Here is a 12,419-nt window from a genome sequence, read left to right as displayed (position 1 = left end):
CGAAACAGAGCTTGAATAGCGAATTTTATTGGGAACCTATAGACCTTACATCGTTTTTTACGAATGTCGGGACAAATCGTCTCATATCGGGACGCGGGACAAAGGGCCCAAAAGCGGGACTGTCCCGCCGAGATCGGGACGTCTGGCATGTATGATTATATTGCTGAATATCTTCATTTAACATATTTCTGGTCTAAAGAAAATTCCAGGTCACATAGTTCACAGATAGCGTCTTTATTATATAACGATTATTTTACTGGCCGCGAACTCCGGTGATGACCTGTATATAAACTCACATTCACACACTGGCCGCGAATTGACCCGATACCTCGCGGGTTGAAATGCAATGCATAAAAGTAAGGCCTCGCTTCCACTGCTCTTTATACTTTTACATGTTAACATGTTGACAGGAATATGGAAGTAAGTACTAAATATGAGAACATAGCCTTTAAGTATAAACGCTTTTGCCCTGGCAATCCTCTGAAAATAAAAGGTGCACGCACAAACTGTATTGATGTCGAGAATTGAGTGTAAAACTGTTCTATCTATTAAGCCTTTTCATTAGAGATAAAATTGTTTCATGCAGTAAAACAGTGTTACAAAGACGCGGATATGTTTCCAATTTTCTGGTGGTATACTCAAATCAGCCAATGGAATAAATGAAGTGTATTCATTCATACCTAGCTGCGGGAAATTTTATTTGAATTTTATTGGACACTTACAAAGGTCAGGTAAGGTGAAAAGCTGGCTTAACCCTTTCCCTGATAGACCTCTTATCTGATCTGCTACTCCAGGCCAATACCAGTCCTGCTGTTCTGATAACAGTGACTCCATATACAGCTGATAAGCCTGACTACACCATCTCAATAGGGTTATTGGGAAAATAATGGAAACATTCTCAACTGTAACACCTGTCTTGTTTAGGCTTAATTTTCACTTAGTTTCTTGCATTTCACATCATTTGTGTCAATGTAAATATTGTAGAGAAATAAATTCTCATTCCAACCATATAAATTTTAAGTCTGTATTCTTATAAAAAATACGAGGATATAAGTTATAACAAGTAATACAAGCGTATGCGAATGCAACAAGAAGTGCAGTGAGAACCCCACCTTAAAATATTGAATTGTAACATTAAGAGATTAATCTTTTGATTTGTCGGCATTTTGTTTTTATTTCAGACTCCATGCAGTTTTCAGATCATAATCTCTGTGCTTTATTACCCGAACTCGTTAGTTTCTGGACACGTGTGCTACTGAAAAAAGCCACCGGGATTGCGTTTTATGGCCCAAACAAGCCCAAAGTGTCTAGTATCCCGTGTGTTTTATCCCTAAATGTTAGATAAGCACATGCATTATTAATTATTATGTTGGTCAGTACAAAAGGCCTACTGAAAACCGCCGACTGCGTCTTTGTTTTATTGCTCAATCAAGCAGCGATAATCCAATATCCTGTGTATTACAAAAACACCAACTTTAGATTAGCACGTGTCGTCTGTCAAAACCATGATTTTATATGTCAGTAAATATATTGAAGTAATTCTCGTAAATGATCTCGGAAACGGGACTTGCTTTAAACATTTATCATCACGATATTAATTTTAATAAGATAAATGAGAACCAAATAAACATACACAGACAACATAAAATATAAATAATTATGACAAATTAAATGGAAAAAACGTTGGTCTATTTTCGAAAATCACTTTTACTTTCTCCCAATTTCCAGAAAATGACTTGTACATATTGCATAAAATCTAAATATAGATGACGCTGTTAATTGGTCGTTGTAAAAGAATATTCATGAACTGTACACGGCACTTTGCGTGCAATCAGATACAGTACAATAATTGTTGCAATATTGAAGGAACTAACATATGAAAATGATACAGCGTTTATTACTTTTATTTTATTCAGGAAAATGTCAAAATCATTTGCGAGATGCCCCAATACTTAAATGGAAATTCACTACGAAGCTTTTACGTTGCTGTCTGCGCTACGCAGTTTTTGTTATAAATAAATACACCCACGCCTATTTTCGCGCTCTTTTTGTCCAAACAAAGACCTGACACGAAAATATCATGGGCATATACATGTATTTATTTCTGGCTACAATTTGTAACAGAACAATAACTGTACACGATGCGCGCACACCACATTATGTTATTTACGCTAATTTGAATACCATTGTCCCGATTGGACACCTATTTCATCAAATCTTTAAATAGAAACATATGCCGAAATTTATTTGACACTTTAGAAAAATGTCGGATGTTTGTGTTTATGAGTTTTCTTGAGCACTTTTGTCGTTAATATCAATCAGAATTTGCATTTGAAAATGGACATTGGGAATATACGGGATTATCGGGTAATGGATAGACACGGCCAAATTCGCATGTATGCGGTAATCGATAGAGACGGTAATAAACGCATGTATCGGGGAATCGATAGACTCGGGATTATACGCATCTATCGGGGAAAGGGTTAATACAGCTACCCCGAAAAAAGAACAGCTTTAATTAAAATTATACGTGTTTTTCGGCTATTGGTTCTCTTCAGCTAATGACCCTACACCACAGTATTAGAGTATTCCGGGTTACCCTTTTCTATCAATCAAAATTATAACAGCTTAAAGCCTTGTCAGAAGAAAAATACCCCTTCATTTCAACCATGTTCATATGAGTTTCTACATATTTGACAAGATGGCCGCATTTTTATAACAACACTGTACAGATTGGTCGGGATTTAACAATACCCTAAGCCCCAGGGCTCCTGTTGCAATTTAAAAAAAATCCCAGAATCCAACAATATAGAAAAGTGGTGCTAAAATCTTTCAATTTGCGGAAAAAAAAGTGGTGAAAACGGATTTTCTATTATTTCTCGCTAAACAATGGCATAAGCGACTTTACACAAAACAAGCATCTGTGTGAGCGCATCTTAAACATGTATACTTAGTAACTTGGCGACATATCTCCATAGATCAAGCGAGTCAACCATAGCTCCTCCTCTTGGTGGAGTCTATCAGGCAGAAATGAGTGTATTATTCAATCAGAACAAAGTATTTGCCAAGCATTTAAAGCATGCCTGTGTGGCTTACATGGTACAATAAGAAGTGTCGTCATAATCAAAACATTTTTCAAAGCTAATAGGTTAGTATGGTCAGATGTTATGTATACATGTGTTCCGCAGAAACACTTAGTCATGCTTGATAATTAATTTGCAATTAACAAGTAAGGGAATTAACAGGGCTCTCGAAAGAGCTTAATTAAGCGTATTTGTAAGCATAAATTTGACAAAGGAAGCTTTACACAAACCATTCAATAAACCATGTGATGTACATTTTGAATGATTGTATGATGCAATGAAACATTGCTTTGTATTGAGTGGCATTTAATCTTAATTTAAATTCACTTGTCATTATAATTTTATCTGAACAATGCCTGATACCACGTATATACCGTTACCTGCTTTGCGCACTTTCAATTGGAAAACTCCGGTCCCATATGTCACTGTATGCTTCACTTTAAAAAAAAAGCAACTTTTGTGTTTAAGAAATTATAAAACACATTAATTGTCAATATTTGCCAGAATTTAATATTAATTAAAAAAATAAATAAATATATATACTAGAAAAGCGATAAGTATTCAGTTTTTAGAATGGTATATATAGTCTACATGCATCTTTTGGCAAATGACATGATGACAACACAACACAGCAATATACATGTATGAGCCCATTAAACAGTCCAGGGACCTTGCTTGAATTTATACATCAGAGTCGGTGGGGCCCTTAACATTTTTCCATCAGTTTATTTTTTCAGTTACTGCAACTAGACATTCTTAAGATAATAGGGATATCAACTTTGCCGAATAGCCAATTCACAATTCTTCTGTCAAATATTTCTTCCTCATTAAGGCTACTATTCCATCTGTCTGTATCCGCATCCGCATATCCGCAACCGCAAAAAAATAGAACAAGTTGAAATGCACAGCGCCTATTCCATTCATCCGCATATCCGCATGCCAAAAGGCGTCCGCAAAAGAACGCTCAAGTGAGCATTCTAATGCGGATGCGGACAAGATACGGACGGCATTTAGCACGATGACGGAAGATGTCATCTCAAAAATCAACTGAAAAACTAATCGAATTCCTAAAAAATTACCCGGAATTATATAACCAACGCAGTTCTGCATATCAGGACTCTGATTTTACTTCAACTGTTTGGAAAAGCATAGCCAACACACAAGAAGAAGATGTTTCATGTATTTACCATTTGTATTCTTTTACAGACAGAATGATGATTTGTACCATATATCTACTTAAATTCATGCTTGTCCTTCATAATAATTATCTAAATTATAATTTTCAGTTTCAACTACATATTTTTATCCCAAAAAAGAAAGATACGTTCAACATATGCGGATAAGGCGTAAAAAAAATATTGTTTGTTTCCGGTGGCCCGACCCTACCTCATTTTTTGCCGCCGATCCTAATCTTTTTTGAGCCCAAAATTTGAAGAAAAAAATCGGACCATATATTTTTTAACTTTCAACATAAACAAGCGCCCAGCGCCAGCTCGTTGTTCGCTGCATTTGCGAAAATATTGAGAATTTGGCTCAAGCAAAGTCTGATTTGCGAAAATGCTTAAATCTCGTAAAATTTCATTGAAAACATCCGCCATTTAAATCCAGACTGGTTTTCTATATTTTTCTCTTTGTTTCAATGAAAGTGTTCGCAATTCGAACAGTTAACGAAACCCGGTCTGTACCAGAACATGAGACATCGATTGACCTTATTGTTATTGAAGCGCACGTGGTAACTGGTCAATCAACATTGAGTTCGCTCACACATAATATTGGGTCAATCATGCGTAGACACTGTATACTTGGAATACACAGTTGATTTTGTCGTCTGCCAACAATTTAACGGCCGATGGCAAACATCGTATTTTAAGATAAACGAATGAAAAGAAGCGTAACAATAAATAAATTATTTCTAAGTTGATCACTTAACACCTTTCTAGCGACTATCGATTTGCCGATTATCCTTTGAAATTAAAAGGTGATAATTAAGTTGTTTTTTACCCACAAACTATGCTATTGTAAAGCAATATGTCAACCAAATTGTATATTAATTACGTATTTGCTAGGTAACTGTTTTTCATTTTCTGCAGTAGCAATATGCACATTTTATTTAATGTGCAAAACGTGTACAATTTTTCGGACTGTCGTTTTCAGATACATTATTTTTCGTCAATTATAATTTCATAAATTTATTTTTGAAGTTCTTTATAGAAGAAATAGAATGACGAATACACATGCGGTGATACGGACGGTTAGTTTATAATATTTCGAATTGTATTCACATGAAATTGCAATTGGAAAGACTATACAAAATAACCATTAGTAAGGGCTCTGGGTGGGGTGGGGGGGGCTCTGCCCTTTATTCCTGTTGGGTTCCTGTGGCTGCGGTTCCAAGACCCCCGGCCTAATTTTCAAAATTTCAAAGTTGGGACAATCGGGCTTACTGTGACTTGTAGTAGTTATGCCTTTAATTGGTCATAAAATGGACTATTAAAGCCGTTGCCAGAAGTCAACATTAAACTCGGAAACAAGGAAAGCAACAAATGCAATATTAATGATCAGCTAGTTTTATTTCATAAAATTATTTAAATACAGCCATATAGCACTACATACATCATCAAATTTATTGTGCATACAGCTGTACACAATAAAATGACAAGAAGATGCACCATATACGACATTTTCTAAAAAAAAAATATTTTAAAAAATAAAATTATTTGCCTACCTACCTACCCTAATTTTTTTGGCCATGTAAGTGGAAACAAACACTTTTTTTAGGCCTAAATGGAATATAGCGTCCATATTACGATTTTGCGGATACGGATGCGGATATGGATGCGGATAGATGGAATACTAGCCTAAGCCGGCCTTAAGGCTGAGCGTTGTTGTCATAGAAAATCTATTTTAGCAAATGAGAGCACATGCTTTGAAGGAGCATTCATAGGCAGACAATACCTGTAGCAAAAACATGCAGACCTCACGTGATGTTATTGCCTTTTAAAGTGTGTGGTTTTGTGGCAATTTGTTGGCTTTGTTATACCTACCACTCTCATTGGTCCCTACGGTGAATATGTAGTAAAAACAAGAGGACCAGGGGACCATGGTCGCTCACCTGAGACTTCAGGAAACTTAACTACTCTCAGCAGCTTTTGAGATGTTTCTGAAACCATTTTTCAAATACGGCCAAAATATCAACTAGAGTTAACAAAGTTTTACTGTAGCCACATAAGGAAAAATGCCCTACCCCCTGACGGCCATATTTTTTTATAAACCATAACCATTTTAGAACTCAGCCTAGCTATCATTAAAACAAATGTTCTGACCAAGTTTCATAAAGATTGGACCATAAATGTGACTTCTAGAGAGTTAACGAGGGCTTACTTAGTGTTTGTTTTTCTTCTTTAAATTATTAAGGAACGGAAAAAGGCACTTTCAAAATGTGGAAAAAACTAAAAATTTCCCAATTTTTGACAGAAAAAATTCCAATTGAAGGCTTCCAACAACAACAAAATTGTAAATAAAATGCAACATTTAGTTAATTTCCCTATGCAGCTCTATGGCTTGAACCTAAGTAAATATGATTATGACAACTTGACAACACTTAGTTATCATTTTTAAAGTATTTGTTAGCATAAACACCAAATACAACAATTTCCCTATCTGAAGACTTCACGTAAGGAATTTTCTCAATTTCAGGTTTTATTTGTGCTATTTTTTCCCAATTGGGCTGCTACAGGTTCTTTTCCCAATTGGGAAAGAAAATCGCTGTTACAATAGCCATATAAGGAAGATTGGACCAAACATGTGACTTTTAGAGTGCTAACAAGGTTTTACTGTAGCCATATACAGAAAAATGCCCCCCCTCCCTGGTGGCCATATTTTCCGACGAACCATAACCATTTTTCAACTCAGCCAAACCAACATTAGAACAAATGTTCTGACAAAGTTTCATAGAGATTGGACCATAAATGTGACTTTTAGAGTATTAACAAGGTTTTGATTAAGCAATATAAGTAAAAATGCCATGTTTTTCAAGAGACAGGAACCATATTCAAACTCATAAAAGATATCATGATAAGAACAACTAGAAATGGCGCGGCAGAGGCCGACGCGTATCCCCACGCCGCATGTTTGACCCAAGGGCGCCCCAGGGTTGATCATGGGGCCATGCATAGTTGAGATTGACTGTATTGTCATAAGAGAAGTTCAGTATCAATTAGAAGTGAATGGGTGTAAAAATAAAGAAGTTATAGTAAAAGGCAATTTTGGGAGGGTGTGGCCTATGTGGGCGGGGTGCCCCAGGGTTGGTAATGGGGCCATGCATAGTTGAGATTGACCGTATTGTCATAAGAGAGGTTCAGTATCAATTTGAAGTGAATCAGTGTATTAATGAAGAAATTATAGTAAAAGGCAATTTTGGGCGGGTGTGGTCTATGTGGGCGTGGCGCCCCAGGGTTGGCAACGGGGCCATGCATAGTTGAGTTTGACCGTTTTGTCATAAGAGAGGTTCAGTATCAATTTGAAGTGAATCAGTGTAGAAATGAAGAAGTTAATGTAAAATAACCTAAATTTTTTTTATAGTAAATGGATTTTTTTGGTGGGTGTGGCCTATGTGGGCGGGCGCCCCAGGGTTGGGATTGGGGCCATGCATAGTTGAGATTGACCCTAATGTCATAACAAAAGTTCAGTATCAATTTGAAGTGAATCCGTGTAGAAATGAAAAAATTATAGTAAATGGAAATTTTTGGTGGGTGTGGCCTATGTGGGCGGGGCGCCCCAGGGTTGGGAATAGGGCCATGCATGGTTGAGATTGACCGTATTGTCATAGGTGAGGTCCAGTATCAATTTGAAGTGAATCGGTGTAGAAATAAAGAAGTAAATGTAAAATAACCTAAAAAAATGAGTGATAATTTCTGACGCGGCCCCACCCCAACCCCTATAACTTTTGACCCAGGGGTCAGATCAAAATTCCAAATAGTGCACCGTCGCACATATGCTCATAGCTACCATGTGTGTAAATTTCAAGGTTCTAGTGCTTTTAGTGTAGGAGGAGATAGTGGCCAGGACGGACGGACAGACGGACGGACGGACGGACGGCGGAGATCACCACAATATCCCCACCTTTTTTTCAAAAAGCGTGGGGATAAATATTCAGAACAAATTTTATGAAAATTGGACAATACATTTTTTACTTCTACAGTGTTAACAAAGTTTTACTATAGCCATTTAAGAAAAATTTGCACCCCTTGGTGGCATTGATGATGTTTTTCAACCATCCGAAACCATTTTTGAATACATCATTGGGACTACTAACAAAGTTTCATGAAGATAGGACAATGAATGTGGCCTCTAGAATGTTAACAAGGCAAATGTTGATGATGCACAATGGACACTCAGTGGTCACAAAAGGTCACCATGAGCACATTCTGCTCAGATAAGCTCATAAAAACAAAAATGACATCAACCCTTAAAGGGGCCTTTTCACGTTTTGGTAAATTGACAAACATTAAAAAGAGTTGTTTCAGATTCGCAAATTTTCATTTTAGTTATGATATTTGTGAGGAAATAGTAATACTGAACATTTACCATGCTCTAAAATATTGATTATATGCATCTTTTGATGATTTGAAAACCTGAAAATTATAAAGCGTTGCAATGCGAAACGATTTAATAATTTGAAAAGTTCTGTTGTTGTCCTTATATTTTGGTAAACTACTAGGATTGCTTATATAGGTAAAAAATACATCCGCTCATAGCATGAGCACGGATGATCGAGTGGTCTAAGCAGGAGACTTTTTACTCCAGGACTCATGGGGTCAGTGGTTCGAGCCCTGTTGAGTTCCTTTTTTTTTCTTTTTTAATTGTATTCTTGCTTTTTTAACTAGAGATGTTAGGTACAATGTTTAAATTTATCAATATAAAGCATTTAAGCTTCGATACTTGCCAAAATCTGAGAAAAGGCCCCTTTAATTTTATTAGTATAGATATGCTTATTATTTCCAAAAATAAATACCAAACACTATTGATATAATTATATTGCAACATAGGGTATGATCACTACAATCGTTAAAATTTAACTAACCTTTGCGATCCTTATCGGTTTATTAAATTCCCTCCCTCCCTGGATTCGAAATCCCCAGGGTAAACCTCCTTTAAGTGTCACTTTAAATGCCATCCTCAATCAACTGTACCGCCATCAAATACACCTGGTTGACTGAAAGGAGTTTAAAAACAAGGGTGGATATTATTTCCGACATTAATATATTAGCGAGGCAAACTATAGCGACTTTCTGCATATGAACACGTATTTATGCTATTTACCAACACAAATTATTGAAACTGATTGATATTGATGTGAATTTTGTCTTCATTACAAATGTAAATACTACGTTCGTATATGACCCAATTTCGATCTGGTTTACTATGACATTCGCAACGGTTAAAGCGGATCCTCTTGTATTCATTTAACTGATTTGTAATATTTTTATATATCAACACTAACTGATATCGAAATGATTGCATATGACACTTATCTAAAGCGCTACAATATGTACATTTTATCAAGAAGACTTATTAATAGAATATCTGCTGTTGCCAACACCGCTTTTATACATCCGGTGTCATGGCTGCCTAAGCATGGGTTTGACAGTTCGTTTGTCTAATACTGTATTGCCATTTTAAACTAACACCAGTTACTGATACGAATTATCTGAAAATGGGTGAGAATCTTATCTTTATCTTATCTTTTCCTGTCTTCCAGAGAGAAAAAGCATGTACAATACAAGAACATCTTGCAATTTATCGAATCACATAATCATCAATGTCTTAGTATTAGGTTTAAAAGAAAGTGATAGCCCAAATATTACTTATTTACAGGCAAAAGCCCGTTCCCAAGCAATATGAGTATATTGCTAATAGCATGTCTATCCGTAGTGTCGGCCCACTTAATGAATACATACGAATTTACAATGTGAACAAATGCAAAAACACGCATGTGATATATGTCAATCGATAGTTAAATGTGTATTCTTGGACATAACAATGAAAATTGCATTGATTTAAATCAGCAACGTTTTGACAAAATACTGGCTAGACTTTGCTCCCTGTAGTAATCTACCTTGTGTGTCATCTTTGTGTCTTCTAGGGACTTTCAATAGCTCTTACAGCTAGTTGATCTCTTTAAACTACTTCAATTTTAATATCTGGTCTGAATTTTGTTTGTTGTAAATGTCACAAGTTATTTAAATTTGCTAAAATTAATACACTTCTGATATATCAAAATGCTTTTAAAACCATAATTTGTCTATTTGAGTCTTGAACGAATTTATGGTATCACATTTCACAATGTCTTGTTCCAAACTGAGATTGTGCGATGTCCAAAAGAATGGTGGGGAACTGACTAATGCGCTTTCGGTTTTGCAAGTTTTAAACAATGGTTCTTGTCCCACTATTTTCAGCATAATCGAAAATTTATCCAGCATCAATATCATCAATTTTACAGATGATCTCATCTTAAATACTTGAATCATATCGAATCTTTTCCGTCAAAAGTCCATTGAAGAAAGATTTAATTCAGCCAAACGATCTTGAAATGATAGTTCACGGATTTCAGGTACTAATCTGGTGGCCCTTTGCTGTGCATTTTTGTCCCCTACCGGTTTCACCGGCGGGGACTTATGGTTTGCGCTCTGTGCGTCTGTCTTTGAGTCTGTCTGTGAGTCTGTCTGTCACACTTTTCTGGATCCTGGGATAACTTTGAAAGTTCTTCATATTATTTAATGAAACTTGAAACATGGTCAGATGACAATATGGAGATTATGCACGTCTTTTCATTGTGTTCCTACGTCAAGAATTCTGGTTGCTATGGCAACAAATTTAAAAAAAATATGACAATGGTGGAGCCGGTAGGGGACATAATACTGTTTGGCAATAGTCTTGTCAATTATTTGTTTACATTTCTTAGTGTGAGGATAGTAAACCAAGTCCCCATTGTCCATATGAGATCTAATGAGCAACTTGTAGTGTGTCAAAAACAAGGATATGTTCATATGGGTGAATTTTCTCAATTATTCTGTTGACTTTATTAACTGTGCTACTAATGTGACTCTCAAAATTCAATTTCGTCTACTGAATGTAATAACTAGGGTAACTGACATTTTGTGAATTGTTCAGGAATGCATATTTTCAGACATTTTCCAAAATACAGTAAGAGCACTTACGTTATTTTTTGCGCTCAAAATATTTCAGTGTTGAAATTATGGTAACTGCTCCTTTCTTAATTTTTTTATTGTTTTAAAAAAGGCATATCAATTTGGAGTTTTGTTTCGTTTTTCAAGTGTTATTATAATACTAATCAGAAAATTTGAATACGGAAAAATGTGTATTATTTTAATAAAACATTTTTTTGCTTCTCCTGAAAATTTAACAAAATGTCAGTTACGCTACTTTTTACATTCAGAAAATGACATGTGTTTGTTAGGTCAATTTTGAAAATTTGATAAAAACATTATTTTTACCAAAAAGGTTGACTTAATATTTTAACAGTTGATGTATGTCACCTAAATATACACAAATGGAAAAAAGTAAAAATGTATAAAAATGTCAGTTACATGACTTATAACATTCAGTAGGCGATTTGTTATTGAAGAGTATACCAAGGTCCTTCTCAGAATCATCTCTGGTTAGATTTTGAGCATTTCCATCACCATCCAATATGTTATAGTTGAAATAAAATTTCTCATTTCCGTATGGCACAATTTTACATGTGCTAATGTTGAAATTTAACAACCAGTCCTTACTCCATTTGCAAAATTGATCAATATCTTCCTGAAGGTGTTGTTGTTCATTTATCGATTCAATACCCTGATAAATTTTGCAATCATCTGCAAACATCTTACACAAACAGCCAACCACAAAATCATTGCAAATCATTGATAAAGATAATGAAAAGTACTAGCCCAAGAATAAAACCCTGAGGAATCCCAGACAAAACACTCTGTCAACTGGATTTCTGTCCATCAATAACTACTCTTTGCTTCCAGTTATATAAAAAATATGTAGGCCAATTCAAAATGGAGCCTGAAATGCCATATCCTTTTACTTTTTTCAGAAGTCTCTTGTGTGGTACACTGTCGAACGCCTTCCTAAAATCTAAATATATAGTGTCAACTTGAAGGTTATTATCTAGCAGACATGGCGAAAGCCCGTCGGCCATTGCCGACGAACATTTAAAAAGGTCAACAGTGAAATGCAAAATCGTCGGCCTTACTGGCCGGCGATTTTTGCTTCAAAAGAGAATTGGAATGCAGTCTACTCGCGAGAAAAAATACATCTAAA

At 35.6% G+C, this 12,419-nt stretch overlaps 2 protein-coding genes across 16 annotated transcripts in view; one reads left to right on the top strand and one right to left on the bottom strand.

The window, feature by feature from the left end:
- LOC127847484 (sorbin and SH3 domain-containing protein 1-like) overlaps positions 1–9,702 on the bottom strand; it is a 379,963-nt gene extending 370,261 nt beyond the window's left edge. For 6 of the 14 annotated variants that reach the window (XM_052379429.1, XM_052379428.1, XM_052379432.1 and 3 more), the window contains exon 1: positions 9,166–9,386. In XM_052379429.1, coding sequence (XP_052235389.1) covers positions 9,166–9,258 — 93 coding nt within the window. In that variant the 5' untranslated portion in view covers positions 9,259–9,386. Of the gene's footprint in view, positions 1–9,165; positions 9,388–9,637 lie in introns of those variants that run through there. The other 8 variants (XM_052379434.1, XM_052379437.1, XM_052379427.1 and 5 more) reach the window with 7 other exon arrangements.
- The window catches only part of LOC127847487 (rap1 GTPase-GDP dissociation stimulator 1-like), a 112,189-nt gene continuing 109,068 nt past the window's right edge, over positions 9,299–12,419 (top strand). The window contains exon 1 of one of the 2 annotated variants that reach the window (XM_052379458.1): positions 9,299–9,320. Coding sequence is in view for 1 of the 2 variants with exons in the window: in XM_052379457.1 (XP_052235417.1) it covers positions 9,799–9,802 (4 nt within the window). In the remaining variant the exon portion in view is untranslated. Of the gene's footprint in view, positions 9,321–9,586; positions 9,803–12,419 lie in introns of those variants that run through there. The other variant, XM_052379457.1, reaches the window with a different exon arrangement.

Source organism: Dreissena polymorpha, chromosome 10 (assembly GCF_020536995.1).
Source record: "Dreissena polymorpha isolate Duluth1 chromosome 10, UMN_Dpol_1.0, whole genome shotgun sequence".
NCBI lineage: Eukaryota > Metazoa > Mollusca > Bivalvia > Myida > Dreissenidae > Dreissena > Dreissena polymorpha.
Note: the sequence above shows the minus strand (reverse complement) of the source record. Positions and strands in the feature narration are given on the sequence as shown.